Genomic DNA, 20,737 nt, shown 5'->3' with positions numbered 1-20,737 from the left:
TTTGAAACTGTTACTATAAACCCAAAACTGAAACTACCACAATGAAAGTGGAACAGGCCAACAAATAACAAACATTTTTTGTGACAGTGCAGATGCAAAACAGCAACCTAGAAGATTTTTTAATATAAAGGTGGAGCATTCCACTTTTTAGGGAGCCGTAGATTTGATCACCTTAACCAGCTCCAACTGCATTTCAACTCCTGAGGACAAATATGTAGCAATAGAAGAAGAAAAGTAAAAAAAAAAAAAAGTACCTAAAACATGACAATAAGTATTAAAAAAAATCATTTCTTACAGTCACATACATTCACATTTGAGCCCCTGAAGCAGGGAGCTGTTTGTACCAATTGGCTGTAATTCCACAGTAGAATTCAGTGGAATAAACAAATTCAATTAAAAACATTTGGCTTTCACTCAGAGACACGCTGGACAGTCTCTAGTCTTCAGTTTGGCTTTAATACAGCGATGAAGCACTAAGATTACTCGAGGAGGAACCAAAAAAACCATCAAGCATGCTTACATCGGAGCACCGGAAGGTAAATATGTAGCTTGATGGGGAGTTGGAGTGCAGCAGCAACATGTTGTTGTTCAACTGAAATTCACAGGTTTAAAAAGTCCAACAGAAAAGGAGAATTAAACTAAAACTTTTATTTCAATTTGAAATAAGATCCGATCTTAATTGTCTAACCTAACAGTGGGAAACAACAGACAAACAAATTGTTATTTTTCTTTTAAATAATGTGGCAAGACCCCACCAAGGCTTTGTCCTTGTTTTTTAATTCATAACATTGAGAAACGCGTATTGAAATCCTCACTTGCAGTCCTGTTATTTGGCCACCAGGGGGCAGCACAAACAAGCTGTGAAAACAAAACAAGCTGGCATAAGGTCTATGAGATATATAAGCACAACTACAATTATTATCTTTATCTTTTGGCGAATTTGGAGTGTTGCATCCAGAGTTATGATTTAAAACAAACGATAAAAATCAGCATCTACCTACATTAGTGCATCAGTGGTTATCAGTGCAATACTATAAAAATACCACATCAAGTTCAGGACATCATGGTGATGTAAGTAAATATGAAGCGTGCATACTGTGGCTGAACAAGCTCTTGTTTCTGTCAGGATGTCAGGTTTGTTCACATTATACACTCAGACTGACTATCACAACAAGCTAAACTCCTTTTTAAACCCCCCAAAATGCCCGTTTGTGTTTTGTTTTGTTTTTTTTCCCCTGACCAGACTCATGGTTTCAACAGTGCAGGGAGATTTCTCACCACTTACAAGAAGGACTATGGACCCGTCAGGGAGCGCTACCCACATCTGAACTCCAGAGATGAGGTGAGCGAGCTCCTTTATTACAGGTTGGATGAATTTGTGCACGTATGAAGACACGACAGGTCCATTTTATTTTGTTTGTTGTTTTGAAAGAATAACCTTGAAGCCACGTGGGCCGGCTGTTGGTTTTAAAACTCCTTCCATTAGCAGTAGCACCACCACAGGCCCTCACATGCTGTGCTTTGTCCCCCAGCCTCCTCCTTCTTCTGCCTTCATGTCTTCATTTGGCATCCTCACACCTTCCGTTTCCGTGGCAAATCAGGGCGTTGGCTCCGCCCTGGCGGTACACTGGATGCAGGAGTTGCCAGGGGGACAGAGCTCTTCCTTGGTCAAGAGGATGAAAGTCAGCAGCGCGGTGTTTGTGATGGATGTGGTGGAAAAGGTAAGGACTGTTTGTGTGTTTCTCTCTGAAGCAGGCATGCATACTCAACATGTAGCCGGCAGGTGTAGAGACACTCAGCTTTCTTCTGTTGGCAGCAAACATGTTGCAGCAGCAGGAGGCAAACGATACCAAGACTGAGATTGTCTACAAGGGAGGTTAGATTGCTTCTTTTTTGTTGTTGTTTGATTTGATTCGTGTGGTGTTTGTGTGCTTGAGCTCCAGGTAACAAACCCGTCAAACCAAAGCCTTTGTTGTTCTGGTTTCTAAAATAGCACTCGTGTTCGTGTTTCGTAGAGTTTTCAAACTGCAGCCGAATCCGTGGCTGAATGTAGTGAAACCCACTTTTCGCTGTTTGTGCACATTCAGGTGTGGTTGTGCTGTCTTCCACCGATGGTCCGTCCAGCTGTAATGATTTTCTAAGAAATCTACTGAGAGAAAGTGGACTGCAGCACCTGCTCAGCCCTCCTCAAGGCTGGTCTGCTGTTGACACAAACAAAGGTAGAACAGATTTTTATGACCATAAATCAGGGATGTGAAACTCACCTTGATCTTATGTGTGCCAGGCCAGTCAAACTGCGCTTTGTGTCAGTGTACAGAAGCTTAACTACACATTTAATCTCTGAGGTTTCGATATAAGTAAAGAAGTGCAATTTCAACTTCATGCCCCCGTTTTTTGAAGTGATAAAGAATTTCTTGTGTAGCAAATGAGAGAAATTTGTAACCACGACTTTTTAGGCTCAAATTGTAACTATTAAATGTGCAAAATTACAGAAATCTATTTCTGTATCTGTAGCAAAAGCTCGAAAATGCATGAAAATACAGTTAAAAGTCCAAAACTTGTGTTCTCCTCTACATTTTCCAAAGCCATCCAGTGGGCCGAACTGGAGTATTTGCCGGCCCGATTCAGGCTCCCGTGCCTTATATTTAAGTCATTTAATATGGGCCATGGGCTAGATGCTTTTAGGAAAGCTTGTGAGTATAACCCACTTAGTTTGTGGGCTTAAGTGTACAAGCAAAATTCAATTAAAAAAAAAAAATTAGCCTACTAGGTTATTTTCCATCACCACTACTAATGATCATTCTTTATGCTACGATGGACTTGATGTAACCTCTCAGTTCATCTACTGTGTGAAACAGGAAGGTTTATCTCCCTTCACCCTCGCTTTTAGCCAGCTTTCTTCTAATTGGCTGCCCCTCCCAAACAGGTCATTTGGCTGAGACGACCAAATCAGGGCTATATGACACCATGCACACCCAAGGGTAAAAAAAACCTGTTTAAAATAGTATTTTAAACCAGTCTAAAACCAGAGATTTACATATATGCTATTATAGTTAGACTGGTAAACGATATATATGCAGACAATAAGACAAAATCGAAGTACATTGTTGTTACTGTTGTTGAGTCATGGTGTGAAATATAGTCTCTAAATTGCAGAGGAAGCTGTATTTGAATGAATGTGCTTTGAAACTTCCCATTTAGATGACCAGCACTGGGATAAGAGTGCCTTCTTGTGGGGTTTGAGCGCCTCCTCCCTCCAGAACTCTTTAGGTCAGGGCAGCCGGTGAGGCACAGACACAAATTCCACCTTTTCATCGTGTCCTCTCACGCTCTCTGTGCTATTTTCAGACACTTTCTCCCCTTTCTTCTTACTCCCAGCTGTGCAAGGGGACCTGAGTGCTTTGAGCTGAAAACCATCTGTCAGAGCAGCGCCCTGCCTCAGGCCCACGTACAGCCAGCAACTTACTGCACAGAGACTAGGAGGAAGCTGCCGCAAACAAGAGTACCAGTTCAACTATGGCCCTAAGATACAGAGTGGCCAAAGGAAGCTCTGTGTGAGTAGCCTGACACTTGCAGGCTTTTGCCCTGTGCTTATTCTGTTTATGTTCTCATGTCTGTCCCTTTATCTTGTGTATTTCCACCTAGACTCAGCAGGATGCCTTCTCTGATCGCCCACCTTGTCACTGGTCTACAGTCTGAATCTTGACTCAATACAGATCATTCAGAAAAAAATGTATTTTTTGTATTTTGATTTAGACTTAAAGTGCAGCATGTTAGTATGAAATGTTGTAGAGCTGCTTTGTCCAAACACCTCCGCAGAAAAGGGAGATAGCGGTCATGGCTTTTGTGCGTGAGTCTCGGTTATCTCGCCGAGGTCACAAAAGCTGAGTCGCAACGTAGCAGTAAACCATCTGCTGGCAGGAAGACGGTGAGCTGTGAACTTGCTGGCATCCTCGTGCTGGGCAGAGGCTTACGTGTCCACACAGCTGTGGTGGATGATTTACTTAGTTTTTGGGTTTTTTTTAAGTTAAATAAATGTTAACAAATGCCACAAAAATTCGAACCATCATTCCCCATGCTAACTTCAGTGTCTCTGCTGAGATGAATAAGATTTAATGATTCTGATTGGAGCTCCTGGGGTTCCTAAGGCAACCATTCCCAACTGAAAGAAACCTGAAAACCTGTGGCCCACCTGTAGAGCTGGAAGGCTGCTCAGCATCACAGTAATATCATTTCATGAGTAAATTATCGTAGCAATATTGTGGGGTGTCTAGTGATTCCCATCTCTGCTGTGTGAGCGTGTAAAAATGGACAGTTGTGAAGAAAATGGCTCCTTTCACTGGTCGCACTTTATTAAAGCAGAGGGGCTTCAAGTGGTCTGGAGAGGAGGATTTGTTAGGTTAGGTTAGGTGAAGTGCAAAACTAGCTGCACAGTCCAATTAAGCTCTTTTTCATTCTTATGATCCATCCTCATAGTGCTGCACACAGTAGTGTCCCTGTGCAATGACCTTGGTTCCACCTGGGTGCTGTATGTAGAGGGTGTGGTGACTTCAGGGGTCATATATCTCTGCTCCTTCATATCAGCACACAAATCGAGGGATTTGCAGTCTTTGCCGTTCACATTCCTGGATTTCAGGCTCCTCTAGTCTGTTAACATTTCGATCGTCTTCCTTTTGTTCCTGTTTCGCTTTGGAAATGAGCACCGACACAGTCATGAGCTCATTTTCAGGATAGTCACCAAAAACCAATCCTTCATCTCTTTTTCTGCAGACGTAATCCTGATGTCACTCCTCCAGTCTGCTTTCAGATCCACACTGTGAACTTCAGTTGAATTAACCCTTTATTCAAAGATGAAATGTAGCACCATCCTATGCATCTATATATTTTTTATTTACTTGGATATCACTGTTCTGTGCTGCTCTTTAGTTGCAAACCTACCTAACGCCTGCAGGGCTCAGAGTGATTTGAGATGGTTTTGCCCACCAAAGGTCAGCATCAAGCATTCTCCACGTCCTCATGTTTATAAGTGAAAGGTTATCTCCGGGTGATCTCAGACAGTCTGCTTTAAGGGCAGCAGATCAGGTTCTCCAGTGAGGCCAAATGGCATGCACAGCTTTACGCAACAATCAGATGACCGTTTATCAAGCTGATGCTAAACAGACTGATGGTGCGCCGCCTCCTCGAATGCGAAAACAAAACAAATATATTCTTAGACAAGGTACTTTGTGCAAAAAATAAAAGACAAGCTTAAACGACTGAGAGTAAGTGACAGTGAAACATATTCTGGAGTTGAGCGTCGCGCTGTTTAAGCAGTCGCAGCTTTAGTAGAAAGGTTTGCGCTTATGTAACCAAAAACTGGCCATTTGTTAGCAAACAGTCAGTCTAGATAGATGATCATTTTTAAGCAATTAAAAGCTAATAGTGGCTGACCAAGCAACCGCTGCACATTTGGGAGCTGCTCATTTTCAGCGGTATCCATCTACAGCTGGACTTATAAACAGAAATATAATGAAAACCACACGCTGAAAAAGATCCCGTGATATGATCCAAAGCTCCAGAGGGAATGAATACGAATACTCATAAATATCTTGGACGATAGCTCACACGGAGCAGTCCCGAGGAAGTTCACAGTAAGAGCAAAGCGGACATTTGAAGCGATAACGATCTGTGAATTCCCACTGAAATGTTATTCTAACTTTAATAATCTTGATTTTATTCAGTATTCCCTGTAGCTCCGACTTCTCGAGTGTTTAGTTCATCGGCACATTCCCATTAACTTGGCCACGTACGTTGACCTCACTTATCGATCCGTGTTATGATCCAACTTCCACGCTCTCAGACTTGAAAGAAAGTTTGGCTCAGGCGATTAGAGGATCATTAGGGGGTCCTTTTGTCCCTCTGTGGGGGGTCACTCCCACTAGGTTTATATCTGGGACTCTCCACCATTTGACCTTAGAACTGAAGAAGCTTCTCGGATGAGAGGTGAAACGTCTTCAAGCAACTTAAAGAAGTCCAGACGCTTTTCTTTGCAAGCTCCTTTGACTATGATGACCTGGATGACTGAGAACCTTCACAGACAAAGAAAGTGAATATCGTCCTGAACCTTTGAAATAAGAACCTTTACAATGAACTCAGCTGTGAAACATTTTCGATATGATTTTCTTGGACTGTTCAGAATTATCACAGGAAAAGTCACGTGTGTGTACAGATTAAGAGAAAAGGGGGAAAGAAAAAGAAAAGCAAACAAAACATGTCTTTAGCTGCTTTATTCAACTTTTTTCATCATTTTTGTTTATCTTGAAATTCATACACTTTTATTTATTTTCTTTTTTTTTTTTTTTTTTTTTTAACGGCTTCTATCACACAACTCAAAAAAAAAAAGAAAAGAAAATGAAAATCACCAAAAATGATTTCATGTTGTACAATCCACCTGGCGGACATTCCTAACGGCGTCACCAGGGTGTCATTTGACATCTGTGGTCCAACACTGAGGAAGTTCCCCTTTAAACCCACGCTTCACCGTCTCTCACAGAAACCTCGGAAAGCAGCATGAGTGGACAGAAGCACTACCTGTCAGATACTTTGAAACACAATGTAAATAATCTCTGCTTACCACAAAAATACACGAGATCTTACTTTTCCTGGGACAATACTACGTCCACGTTCAAGCCAAAATGGCTGAGATTCAGAGAAAGAAAAGAAAAAAAGAAACAATTCAGGATTACTGGTGATAGGAATCTGGATTTCCTGAAGAGTATTGTCACATGTAACTTTTTCCTACTGGCTCACGATTTAATGGATATTATACTCGCATCAGGGAGAGACACTTTGAACTCTAGACCGCAAAGATTTAAAGTAGAACTTCCTCAAAACAAAAAGTCAGATTCCTAGGGTAGGACAAGACCGGCAAGGATTAAATACTGACCGCCACATCCTCCATACTGCCATCCCCATGGCGATACAATCACCTCTCCCTACTTGCTTCCTCCTACCAACAGGACTAAATGGACACCACAGGCTACTATACCCAGTAGAGAGCCTCATCCTCAAAAACAAAAAATGTGAAGGAAAAATAAGGGGAAGGATGAGATGCTATTTGAAAAACCCGATTTGGATATGGACACTTTATCTGATCCTAAACAAACCAAGCTGACAGAAAGAGGCAGTGGCTGCGTTCCAGACCAAGTACCCCCCGCCCCCGTAAGAAGGATGAACACCTTACAAAAACTGAGCCGTGAACTAAAGCTGTGCACACACACAAAAAGATGACTGAGTTTTTAAAAGATTTAAAAAAAAAAAAAAAAAAAAGTTTGATGTTTGACAATTTTATTCAACTCCTTTATTTAACTCATGATTGGGATACTTGATGAAAAATAAGCATGGATGTCAACACAAATTGGGAAAACAAGTTCTTCTCCATGATGCCACCCATCCATGAGCGTTCGGATCGATTCAACCGGCAGGGAGAGAGGGCTGAGGGGTTTGCACGTGGTTTGGAACAGAGCCGCTGCAGATACAAATAACCATCCATCGTTTAGATAAACATGAGCCGTGATGTCACAGGACATCGTAGGAGCAAACGCTAACGGGTTACTGTGATGGCTTTACAGAGCAACGGCAGAAGCCCGCTGCAGTCCCCTGAAATGTTCATCCTTCTGACCTCAGCAACATAGTAACCTTCAACCTGCTGGAAATGTGTTTTTTGTTTGTTTTGTTCACCCAATTAGACACAAATTAACACTGAAACAAAAAAAAGACTAAACTTTTGGAATTTAGACTTTGTCTTGGCATCACTCCCAAGTAGCTGCCTATTTTTCAAGGGACTTGCTGAGATCTGCATGCTCTGTAAACATCAACAGCGTGGTGTGAAATGCAATGATGAGCTAGCGCCCACAGAAGGGCAGAGCTGGTACTACACCCCCTCTCCCACCCATCCCCAATGTCCCTCAGTTTACAAGAAACAAACAGGAAATAAAAAGATTGAAGAAAAAAAAAAAAAAGAAAACCCCCCACCCCCCAATCGGGCCTGGCAGCACGCCACTGACTTCAAGTGTGTGCGTGTGCATGCTTGCGTGTGAGGATCAGCGTGTGTGCGGCCGTGGCCGCCAGAGTCTCTGAGAATATGAGAGGACTGGTGCATGTGTCTGAGTGTGTTTGTGTATGCATGTGTGTGCGTGCGTGCTGAGGCTCCATGGGGGTGAGGGGGACTCCTAGTATTTCTTCCCCGGGACAAACTCCTTTGCTTCAGGATTCAAGATGCTCTTCCTCTGCAGAGAGAAGGAAACAGAATAAAATTACTCATTTTATCAAGAACCGACAAAGTGAGCGCAGCGCAATCAGACGCATCTGACTCACCGCCACTTCCTCCAGGTTGTTGTGGTGATCGCTGACCGACAGGCCGTTGAGCTGCTGCTGCAGCTGCCCCACCCCCTGGTTGTTGAGGTCGCGCGAAGGGATGAACCAATCCTGGTCCTCCTCCTCCAACATCTCCTGGAAGCAGCGCTCCAAGAATTCCTGCTCCAACAGCTCCTCCTCTACCTGCAAGACAATGACACAGGAAAGGAAATGATAAATAATAAGATAAGCAGTAAAGTGGAACAATAAGTGAAGGCGTGGAAACGTTCAGACGTTACAAATTCACGCTTAAGTCACAAGCTGACAAAAATGCTCAACTCTCGGTAAGAAACCTTGTATCTGATGCAGCATAGGCATCAGAGTTCATTAGTGGCAGGGGAGAGGGGTACGAGTCTGCCAAGAATTAACCATTAAATTAATCTTTAATAACTCTTTTTATTAGCATATCATCCAAAAACATTGTTTTTCAAGTACTGTTGACAAATAAATGAGCAATAAATCCACCTGTTCTCAGGTGAGCCTCTCATCCTGAGGGTGAATAAAGCATTATGTTATCTCAACAGCAACTTCACCAGCAGCTCAGGGCAGAATCAAACTTTCAAATTAAGAGTGGAGGGATTGCAGGATGGTGAGGTTTAAAAACAAAAACAACAACAACAACAACAACAACAACAACAAAACAGGATGGACTGAAAAGAAGAAAAAAAAAAAAAAAAAAGAGTGAGTTGGACCTTCAGGAGTTAAAGTATCCATTTTTGTCACATGTACCTGTCTGTTATACTCCTCCTCATTCTCCATCCACATGTATTCAGCAAACGGGTTGGCGTCACTGTTTTCTCCCGCATGGCCATTGGCAACCGGCTCTTTCCCTTCCTTTTCTGGAGCTCCGCCTCCTGGTGTCTTAGCCACCTCTGGACCGCTCATCTCAGCTGGCTCTGTGTGAAACAAGAAGGCACAGGTGTGACTGTCAGCGAACAGTCTGGATCATCCTGCTACAGTATGCACGCAATCAGACAACCGAAGAGCAAAGCTGCGCAACTCCCGTTCGCTAGCCCACAGCTGGGTCTCATTCTTGTTAGTTTACATTATCATATTTAAAATCAAGGCTCCATTATTTAAGCCTGGGATTCCAAATCGAATTGACCATCAGCATCTCAATCAGCATTGTCGGAGCAGTTTTCCAGCTGTAACTAAAGACGCTCTGCTTATAAAGGAGGAAAAGACAAAAAAAGCCATTGAACAGTAATTCTGCATCTCTCAGGTTATGAGTAGGAAACAGACTGAAAGGCAACACCTGCCTGGACTAATCCTACTCGGTGATGTCTAAAACATTCTTCTGCAACACCCAAATGAGCCTGAAGACTTAATAGAGTCTTTGACATTTTATGACGTTGATCAATAGTTATTTTCCAGGTGGGTGAATTACAGCGCTGCAGTGAAAGGCCACAGAAACACACACACACACACACACACACACACACACACACACACACACACACGCACACACACACACACCGGGTCCAGAGAGACATCAGTAAGACATACAGCACTATCACAAGCCAAACAAACACCCAGTTTTAAATCAGGTTTGTGTAGACCAATGAAAGAGAAAATACAACCAAATGTTAAAGTCAATCCTATTTCCCCACTAAATACAGCTGTTCACCAAAACGTCTAGCCACATAGGGTTTACATCTAAAGTTTGAAACTCAACGTTACTTTAAAAAAAAAAAAAAAAAAAAAAAAAGAGTTAAATAAACACTGAGACATGAAGCAGAGTACTCAGCTGTGTGCCAACATGTAATCCTTACTCAGAGATGCTGATGCATGTCTTTTTAACTTCGCAGTAATGACATGAGACTAAACTATCATTTAACCCCCAGCCTTACACCCAGTCAACACCAAAGTAGCAACAGTGACAACAGTTCACAACAATTGTGGAAAACTAAAACAGACTTGCATTTGTGGGCTAAAAAGAAAGATAAACGCACTGTTACAGTGATGGATGATTAGATAAGCCCCTTCCCCCACCACCTGGATGGAACCAGTACACAACTTTGCTCTTAACACTTCTTTTTTTCTTAAATTTTATCATTAACAAACAGCAAATATGGAAAATAATGAATACAAAAATAAACAGTGCAAGTATTGTCCCATCAAATCCACAGAAGAGAGGACTTTATAAACCGCTATCTCAGCGTATCTAAGGAAGTCCCATATAAACAAGGCAAAGCCAAACCCAAGTGACGTGATCGGTGAAGAAGCGCAAACGTGTGTGTGGTTATTTTTCTGCAGTCAGCAAAGGCCTACGCATGATTCAATCAAGCCAAACGCAGCGAGTCATCACATGTAACAGGGCCGCATCTTGCAATGTAAAAATACAGCCGTGCTGCTGCTTTAAGAGTCATTAGAAAGACAACAGCTAACATCTGTGTTCAGTACACACCTTTGGCAATAAGATACTTTTTTTTTTTATTATTATCGATCATCACATCCCAATGGGTTAGAATAATTTACCAATACTCTGCAATAAAACTATTCCCTGAACACGTACTAGCATCCAGCTACATCTTTAGCAGATGATTACTTCCACCTGCACTGTGGAAGTGAAAGTAAAAACTGTGACATCACATCAGGTTTTCCCCCTCCATCCAAATACCTACTTCTCCTTCAAAAAAAGGGCAGCCCCTGGATAACCACGCAATTTCCATCTAAAGCTCGAGACTGGACACGGCATCCACACCTGGCCTGAATTTTATCAGAATAAAACAATTCTCATTACAACAACTGAGTACAATGCTAAATTTGTGTCCACACCAATTGGCAACACCCGGGGCTTAAAAATGAAGCCAATGAAGATGTGCCGAAAACAGCAGTTCCTCTAGTGGCCACTTAAGGATGGCTTTAACCCTTGTGTGGTGTTCGTATTTTTGTTACTCAGCCAGTGTTCATGGGTCTGGTGGACCCGCTAGAGTTTTGGCTTTCCAAATTAACACTAAACAATTTTATGTTAAATTACTCAACAGATGTTTACTTCATCCCAATTACAAGACATATGAACAGCAAACATGGTTAATTTTTTCCCTTTACCTTTGTTAGATCACATTTATGAATTAATGTGCTTCTCGTTTTTCTTTTATATAAAATGTTATAAATAAATCAGTTATAATCAAGTGGAGTGAGTGGAAAGACACAACACAACACAAAAAAAAATAATTAATTGTTTAATTTTTCTTTTGAAAAAAACTGAACACGGGTCTCACAGACCCGAACACCATACAAGGGTTAAAAGCACAATATGGCTTTAAAAGCACAATATGGCTTTAAAAGCACAATGTCTCAATATTTACAGTCAGGCACCAAAACAACTCTATTAATACTCTGTCCTTTCATAAAGACTGTACCATTTAAATAAATAAAATAAATAGGGGTTAATGGGTGTGACCACTTTGACAGTTTTCCCAAAACACTATCTTTCAGGCCTCAGCGCTGCTAAATCTAGTCACTGAATTGGGAGTTTTTCTCTAGTCCATAATGGACTCTCTCTAGTATTTTATTTCCATGTTACTTGGCTACTACAGAGATCTGTATCTGTGCATGGCACTTGTGCAGTCAAAGCACAGAGCTCGTCAATCCTGCTTAAACAGTGAAAATGTATGTAGTCTGTGGTTCAGACGTGCAGCTTCACCTTTATGCTGTAAAACAGGCATCTAAAACAACAGGGGTGTCTGAGTGTAGCCTCTTTCACACGGGATACTTAAAACAGATGATTAAATTCATTAATTAAGCCTAATATTCTGCAGTCATAAGCACTGTTTAAGCTTGAAGCCAGTGGCGAGATCACAAGTATCCAATAATCTATTAAGAAAAGACAGTGAGTTGATGAGATTTGTGCGATTGCTTCTACGCACACAGGATTGCCACTATGATGAGACATGCCCAATCATGACATAATCCTCAGAGTGCCAGCCAGATGCAACAGACTTGTCATGACTCAACTGCAGCCTTGCAGCGGGGGGAGGGGGGATAGAAAAATGATGATCTCAACCGAGCTCTGCTCACAGCTCCGGAGGTCATCCTGATGAAGACTCACTCACTCATTGCAATGTGTTGTGACTTCAAAGAAACTTCACCCATTTCAAAATTCAGCCCATAATATTTCTGCGACACCCGCGCCTGCAGTCCCCGTCTCCCTCAGCACAACAAAACAAACATGTTTAAGCAGAGTGTGACCCGCAGCAGCCGGCCGTTCGACGGACACGCTGTTCCTCAGAAGAGCACACACAAACAAGCATAATCTAAGTAGGTCAGTAGACTAAGAAGAAGAGGTGTGTCTGTTTCTGCCCAACCGTGGGCAACGATAAAGACGTCTAACGATGCAGAGCAGGGACTTGAACAAGGTGAAGAAAAAACAAAACAAACAAAACACAAAGGGAAAAATTTACAAGACAGAGGTTGCAGAACATTTGAAGCCTGTGCGCTAACATTCACTTTTACTGCAGTCGATAAAGTGTTGTGTAATGAATCGGACTTACCATCAGCCAAAGCTTTAAAATAACAGTTGAGACGCTGAAGGGGTGTGAGTATGCAAGCAGACAGCTAAAAGCAGGTAAAAGCCATGAGGTTAGAGCTCAGGTGATATTTTTTCCCACACAATCAAACGAAAGTTATGTTTCCAGCTTCTCAGATTAAACGCCAAATGGTTATAAAAAGTATACTGAATGCATGATCTAAACCTCCAAAAAGTTCAATTTGTAAGAACACCTCTAAGATTAATTTCCAAAAGTTGCCAAGTCACTGACATCATCCCACCCCCACTGAAGTATAACTAACAAGAGTGCAAAGACCTCGCCAGCATGTGATGCACATAGCACTTAACATGTTCACATTGCATAACCATGTGGTGGTTACCATGTAATATTTAGTTAGGCAAGCCTAGATCAGTGTAGAAATGTAAAATGCTGTTCTGCAATCCGGCCACACGGGAGGGGTCAAAAACAAAAATGTACAGAAAGTTTGAGGGGACAGAGTTCAACTTCTGAATCCAAGCAGCTTTATCTTGGAACAGCAATCATCATCAGCTGCAATAGAAGTTTTTGGACTGGATGATAAACTCAATGTCATATTTCTAAGTTGTTGTTGTTTGTTTTGTTTTTTAAGGGAGGGGGGTTGACTCTTCTATGAGCTAAAAACAACAAAACAAAAACCATTTTGCTGGCTTGTTTGTTGTGATAGTGAGAACTTAAGTCTGAAAACTGTATGTACTTTGTGTTGAGTGGGTGGAAATATGCAAAATTAATGACCATTTGACATTTTCAAAGCAAATTTTGTTCTGTGTCAGAGGGGGAAAATGTCATCAAAAAAAAGAAGAAAAAAAAAAGGAGAAGATTATTACTGAATTTGATTTTTTTTTTTTGTCCTGATCTGTAAAACTGGGATATTTTAAGGAAAGAAGGGCTTTGGGAAATTCTATTAACGCAATAGCTACTGGTTCCACATATTTAAAATACTTTTAGTAGTTTTCCCCCCTTGAGGCAAGGAACGAACTGGAAAAACAAACTGCAAAAGTATAAGTTTAGTTACTATTTTTTACATTTTTCAAAGTGGTTTAAAATCAAGCTGAAACAGCCGTTCAAATTCACCTTCAGATCCCTGGAACTGCAACTAAATAACCACTGAAACCTTTCAAATGTCCAAATGTCGGCTTAATAGTCCTCTTGACTCCGTTTGTAATGGATACTTTGTGTACCTGCAAGTGTAAAAATAAACTCTGAATGTCAAGCAGAGACATCCAACCTGCGGGGAGACAAATGCGGGGGGAGCTCCTACAGCCATGTCCAGTTCCAACTGTGCACAATGAAGACTTTGATATGCAAAAACAACCCGCTTCATAGCGGTCCGTGTAGCCTGACAGTCCGTGTGTGTAACAGGAGCTGTGCCGCGGTGGCTTACAGCCTGCTAACGGCTCTAAACCAGGTGTCCGGGCATACCTGGGAAGTTGGTTTAAAGGATTTGGTAGTTTCAGTCGAGGTAATGCGAAGTGGCTAGTTCCCAGCGGCTGCAAACAGACAGAAACGCACAGCTGCGCTGTCAGTGAACGGGCCTAAGGTGAAAGCTACCCCACCAACAACAAAGGGTAGAGGCTGGGTGAAAGAAAAGCTCTTTTTTTCCTTTTAAAGTCATTAAGTGGGTTTCTTAAAACGGCTTAAATGCGAACCACGTATTAAACGAAAATATACAATAAGCTACTAGAACAGGTAAAGCACGCATCTGGGGCAAACCCCGTCTCTATTTGAATGCTAGAGGCCAAACAAAGTGTGCTCCGCTATGAGCTAGCACGCAGCTACAGCATGGCAGCATCACTGAAGCAGGTCAACAAAACAAGGCTGAGCTCCGGGAACAACAGCAGCGGCAAACACGCACACACGACGAAGCTCTAACGTGTAACCGTTCGCGGGTCGCCGTTACCTGGCATTGTGCTCCTGCTGTGTGTCTCAACGCGTAGGGTAACACAAAGTTACTGTCAGTAAACTGCGAGCTCGTCGTGTCTTCTGTGGGGATTTCTCCGCGCTGCGATGCAACGTAGCTCCAGTCAGCTAAATCCTGTTAGCCACCTCGCTAACGTTAGAAAGCTGGGTCGGTTATGTGGTCTGATGAGGCGTTCATCTACTGCCAGGAATGTGGGAATTTGTACCTCACACCAGACAAACTATTAGATAAAAGCAGAGGCGGGGTAAATAATGTAAATCCCATCACCACCAACGCTATTGGAGTCGACTACTGTTAATCTTACAATCTTCTTTACCACTTGATGAGATCACAGATAGGATCAGTAGGAATGTAACAATGAGTACATTTGCTCATTTACTTTAATCAGCTTTAATGTACTTGTACTTTAAGTATTTCAATGCACTCTATATTGTGAGTGCAATTATTGCACTTCATACCCCATATACTATTTAATTTAGAAGCTTTAGTTGCTTATTATTTTGAAAATGATTTGCATTATTACAGCTCAAGCTACTGAGTAATAGAAATCTAATTAAAATAATCAACAGCTTTTAACATTAAAGAGATATACACATAAACAAATCAATAACTATAACCCAATAATTTCATGTATATGATTCTAAATGGTGCCGTTTGACATGAGTTAATTTGCTTAGGTGCAGCCTGTGTACTATTAAGCTTCTTAAATAGGAATATAAATCTTACTTAAGTTAAAGGTCTATAAATACTTTTTTTTCCACTTTGAAAAACAACTAATCATCACAAGATTATGTTTAAATTCTTATGCAGCTCCACTTTTCACTTTTCAACATAATAAATCTGCAAATGCAATAAATCTGTTGCACATGAGCTTGAAAATTGTGATTTTGTAGTTGTATAAGTTATGTTAAAAAAAGAGAGAAAAGGGATTGCATTGGTTCCCTCCAATCCATAACACATGAATACAGCTGACTGCTTTCAACAAAACCTATAATGATGCTAGTAAATATATCTTTTAATACCATGGTAATGACTTCAGCTAAACTTTAGAGGTCTGAGTGCTGACGTCAGTGAGCAAACTGCGACATTCAGCACACATTGATCTCCATTTAAAACCAGTAACAAATGTAAGCAGGGATGCGGAGAGAAAAACAAAGCACCACCATAAAAACTGGTGTTTGTTTATCGTCCAAAAAACTATTTGCAGAAATGCAATAAAACAGATTGCTCCGCCTATCCAAGCAGCTACAACATCTGGTTAAATTCCACCACAGTGTTTCCATTCCTTTTCCCCCCAGAGGTTAATGGTGTGTGTGATTAGAGGATGAATGCCAAGACTGAACAGAATCCAGCTCGGATTCAGTCTGAAATACACAGTAAATCATGGAGCCTCTCTGTTCTGCTGTCAATCCTGAGAATGAAACAAGCAAATGTGAAGGGCGACTTGTTTTCAGCACATCGTACTGAGTGAACTGCCAGTGTCACGACAAGCTCTGGCATCTTTTCTTCTTTGGCCTGCTGTTCGTTATGCTAATTGAGTGACAGCAGCTGACAACAGTTAAAAAATGGTTCCAAAAATAAAATAAAAAATGCATGTGGCTTTTTTTAAATAAAAGTAAAATGGTAAATGGCCTGTATTTGTATAGCGCTTTACTAATCCCTAAGGACCCCAAAGCGCTTTACACATCCAGTCATCCACACACTGGTGATGGCAGCTACATTGTAGCCACCCTGGGGCACACTGACAGAGGAGAGGCTGCTGGACACTGGCGCCACCGGGCCCTCTGACCACCACCAGTAGGCAACGGGTGAAGTGTCTTGCCCAAGGACACAACGACCGAGACTGTCCAAGCCAGGACTCGAACCGGCAACCTTCCGATTACAAGGCAAACTCCCAACTCTTGAGCCACGATCGCCCTGATGTATAAACCACTTAGCCTGCCAATGAACAGGACATTAACAGGCATGCTGTAAAAGCAATTTAAATCCTTTATTATCAACAAATTCAATTCACGTTTTTGTTTAATAAAATTTTGTCAGGAAGCAGTGAAAAAAGGTACAAGTGTCACCACTGGGAAGATCTTTGCAGCAGCCAGAGGATATATGTAAAAATGAAGTCAGCTTCCCCGAAATTATACATTTAAGGAGTAACAATTTAAATGAGAGGTGAACAGGTGAGAAAAGCGGTAAACTAAATGGAATGATATTTTGTAATGATTGTGAAGGCACATGTTTGAAATGTTTGAAATAAAAATGAACTGAACTGAACTGAAAAGTGCCCAAGGAGTAGAGACACGAGGACAACAGGAATTCAGAGTGAATAAATGGCTGAAACAAAAGTTTGGCTCAAACTGCTAACAGTGTGGACAGCAGTAAAATATCTAATCAAATAAAAACAGATTAAATTTAGTAAAGGGAATGTGGGAGATGTTATATTTGTAAGCACCCACTTAAAATAAATTAGCCTGATGTAAGTGTGAAGAGTAGGAGATATAGGGAGCAGTTGAAAGTAGTCTATAAATGGGATAAGTAACTGACAGTGTGTGAGATTACAAGTAACTGATACACAGCTTTAAGTAATGAGTACTGTATATGCAAATGCAGTTTACACTCGTTAAAAAAAATCTAAACATTAACAGTCTGATTGGGGGAGACAGTTTTAACAATATCTGCTGTAATTTAATCAAGTTAAACAGCATAAAGAAGAAGCTACTGATTGTTTTAACCCCGGATGCCCTTCCAGATACAACCCAAAAAGGGATTCGCGTTTTCTCCTGGGAAAGACAGTACACTTGTTAGGGAAATGTATAAACCCTACATGGAATTAGTTCCATTAAACATGAAAGGTGGTGTTGCTGCAGAGGTACGTGAGTCTTTGTGACATGATAGAGGAGCTACATTAAAAAAAAAGCACCACAACACTGAGATTCTACCTGCTAGTTCTATTTTGCTAGTCAGCATTGAGAGCTACAGTATAGATGGCAATCAAAAATCGGGCAGCACTTGAATGCAGCATGTGCACAAACATCTCGAGCTCCGTCACACAGCACCTCTGTCTGTACTCCTGACTAACCCCAGAGACAAATGCCTGCGTGGCTCCGGAGAGAAACGCGCTTCTGGCGCTTCACTCTGGGAAGACACGCTTTAACTGATTTTATGCGGCTCAAAATACTCTAATAATGGACAACATGAGGCCTTTTGTGTCAATTAGCGTGATTTAAAAATAGAATTATTTTAAAACTGCATATGTTCATAAACTTGGCTGCCCTACATTGTAGTTAGGCCACTGTTACTACTGTGGAAGTTTGTTTTTACCACCTTCACAACAGCCCCCTCACTCCTTTTTAGACTAAGCTCATGAAGGCAGGAAGTGCCAGCCTAGTGAGAATTTAGCGTAAAAAAAAATTAACCACGTAAGGTTAATATTGTTTCATGTTTAGCTTTCTTTTTATATTTCTTGATATGAAGCAAACAGGTAGCTTCCCCTTTATCGCACCAACACTCACCACTCAACTTCAAGCGCAAATCGGTGCGGGGGGGCCGCAAGCCAGCTGTCTTGAGGGGTAAAATGCTCTTTTCCGGTCCTGGGTGTGAGAAGAAAACCACACAGTGAAGAAAATCTTCCTATAAACTCCAACTCGGTAAACCAGCGGTTGTCCCCTTGCTCGGTTTGGTTGCGTTATTAACCAAAAAAAGAAAAAAAATTCCCGTTAAATCCACAAATTTTCTGCTAACACGTTGAGAGAAAAAAACAAACAGTAGTCGCGCTCGTCCAGCTGCCCGCTTCAACCATTGGTTGAGGTTTACGTCAACCAAGGCCTCCTGACGACGCTATTGGCTAAAAGTGTAGAAACGCCCGCCCCTACCTCGCCATTCACGCGACTAAAGAAAATACATTACAGCTTTTTTTTTCTTTCCACCATTGTTTTTGTAATTAACATTTCCTAATATTGAATGAAGCTCGCTGTATTTATAATATATATTCTATAATGTATAATGTATAAAATAAAGAAATTACCGGTTTTCCACGTGTAATTCTGACTTTATGTTATTTAATAGATCCAGTCCTGTTTGTCCGTTTAAAATATCTTTATAAAACTGTTATGTTATTTTTGTTGCGATTTCGGCTGCACTCTCGGCCACAGCTCTCTTAAAAAGGTCATTGTTAATGTCAGTTACATTTTGTGCACCGTGTTGTAATCGTTACACTTTGCGACACCTCGCACAGGGCAAAGGTATCAGGGCCAACTCGGCCTTCCCAGTTCAACTCAGACTGCCTGCTGCGCACAGAGCTGAGAGTGAAGCAGAGTTTCAGTGTGCTCAGCGGGCTCTCCATTGACTGTGACACCCTCCTATGAAGGTCAGTGTAGCTGATGTAACATATATATAAACATAGTGATATTGCATAGACGTTCTCTGTGTTATATATGTGTATATATATATATATATATTATATATATATTGTTCTCCAGATCATATTGCGTGATATTAACATATGTAATGAGATTAACTGGGAATTGTCCACTCCCGTGTAAAACTGGAGTGAACTGAGGGAACTCTGAAAACCAAAAAAAGTTTTAGGGCTCAAAATGCGGCCTTGTGGAGATAACATTTAACAACGTGGCTGCTGTTTCATCCCTTTACAAACATAAACTTGAACTTTGTCTGAACACGAGCTTTGTCTCATAAACATGTGCAGGACTAGAGATCAATCACAGAGCGACTGTGTTTTTCAGAGGAGAGGACAACCAACGACCTCATTCGTGTTTCTGCAGGGGTCAACGTTTAAGGGACGAAATGATGTCAGAGCAGTAAACTGTATTTTGTGTGGAAAAAGAAAATAGTGAACGCAATACATTGATCAGTGACTGTCGTGAGTCAGAAAACGCTGTGAGAAATTGTTTTTAAATGTCACTTGCTTGCGTCAATCTACACATGCGCAGCAACATTGTTCCTTTGTGTGATATTACTGAATACACCGCTTATTTATTCAAATGTAAACACTATAATACCCTGTCTATAGTCTATAATAAATATGGACTTTCTAAAAAAAACTTTTTTTTTTCCCTGAGTGCACTTACAGTATAACTGAGGTAAACAGTGCTGCTTCAATGAATGTTTTATCTATTTGGATTATTCAGAGCAGCCACCGCATTTGCATCCGAGCCCATTTCATCTATTTTTGGTCAAAGTCAATGACTCGTGTTCACCCGTTTCCCCCTCGTGCAGTTCTGGAGAGCTGGAAATGGTGTTGGTGAGAGCAGCTGTTGTGAATCAGAAACACTGGTGTCACTAATGACAGTGACATGAACATAAGTGACTTCTCACGGCGTGGTGTGTGCTGAAAACAGAAAATGAGCACTGCCATAGCGTGTCCAAAGGGTTTGAACATTTTCTGTATTATCATCTGCCTACTTATACATAATGCACATAAAATCTTAAGTGTTTGGTTGATTGTTATTTATTGTTTTCCTGATTTTCAACTTAGTATTTTTCTTCTTGCACTTTACTGGAATAGCTGCATATTTCCCAGTTTTTTAAAAAAAAACGTATTTACCCAATACTGGGCCTTAGGTAGCAGCCATGGTGGCCTAATACAGCCTTCGTAAGCCAGGGTGTGGGTTTGAATCCCATCTAAGTGAAAGCAGAGTGGTGCAGCCAGAGCATGCTGGGCCAATTAGCCAGAAGGCGATGCGCTGAATCCATCTTCTGCTAGTGTGATTTTTCTGCAGTTAGCCCTCAGGGATTAATAACTAACTTTGCATGACTAGTTTAAAATAAGCTGATTTTGCTTTTTTCCCACTCACAAATAGAATTTGATCAGGTGGGCGGGGCTTCTGCACTCACAGCCACAGCTGTGTGCCTGAGATGACCATAATGTGGATATCAAGTC

General features: G+C 41.3%; 2 protein-coding genes across 3 annotated transcripts; one reads left to right on the top strand and one right to left on the bottom strand.

The window, feature by feature from the left end:
* Nucleotides 1-286: 286 nt before the first annotated feature.
* On the top strand, nucleotides 287-3,725 carry LOC147335988 (uncharacterized). The gene is made up of 8 exons (XM_086286128.1): nucleotides 287-536; nucleotides 1,244-1,342; nucleotides 1,533-1,721; nucleotides 1,777-1,876; nucleotides 2,088-2,219; nucleotides 3,202-3,283; nucleotides 3,379-3,554; nucleotides 3,646-3,725. The coding sequence occupies exons 1-7, from the start codon at nucleotides 513-515 to the stop codon at nucleotides 3,524-3,526; spliced, it is 774 nt and encodes a 257-aa protein (XP_086142254.1). The 5' UTR covers nucleotides 287-512; the 3' UTR covers nucleotides 3,527-3,554; nucleotides 3,646-3,725.
* A 2,526-nt stretch (nucleotides 3,726-6,251) lies between these two features.
* paip2b (poly(A) binding protein interacting protein 2B) lies at nucleotides 6,252-18,585 on the bottom strand. Of its 2 annotated transcripts, none has more exons than XM_086284627.1 (4): nucleotides 18,351-18,585; nucleotides 9,124-9,290; nucleotides 8,356-8,538; nucleotides 6,252-8,267 (listed from the first exon to the last, which is right to left on the bottom strand). In XM_086284627.1, the coding sequence occupies exons 2-4, from the start codon at nucleotides 9,277-9,279 to the stop codon at nucleotides 8,211-8,213; spliced, it is 396 nt and encodes a 131-aa protein (XP_086140753.1). In that variant the 5' UTR covers nucleotides 9,280-9,290; nucleotides 18,351-18,585; the 3' UTR covers nucleotides 6,252-8,210. The 2 variants fall into 2 exon arrangements, with proteins under 2 accessions (XP_086140753.1, XP_086140746.1); XM_086284620.1 differs by lacking the exon at nucleotides 18,351-18,585 and adding an exon at nucleotides 14,824-15,011.
* Nucleotides 18,586-20,737: the final 2,152 nt, after the last annotated feature.

This window comes from Aulonocara sp. 'chitande type north' Nkhata Bay, linkage group LG3, assembly GCF_057382095.1.
Source record: "Aulonocara sp. 'chitande type north' Nkhata Bay isolate Kocher_YH1m ecotype deep benthic linkage group LG3, A_spYH_male_GT1.1, whole genome shotgun sequence".
NCBI lineage: Eukaryota > Metazoa > Chordata > Actinopteri > Cichliformes > Cichlidae > Aulonocara > Aulonocara sp. 'chitande type north' Nkhata Bay.
The sequence above is the reverse complement of the archived record's forward strand: the minus strand, read 5'-3'. Positions and strand labels throughout refer to the sequence as shown.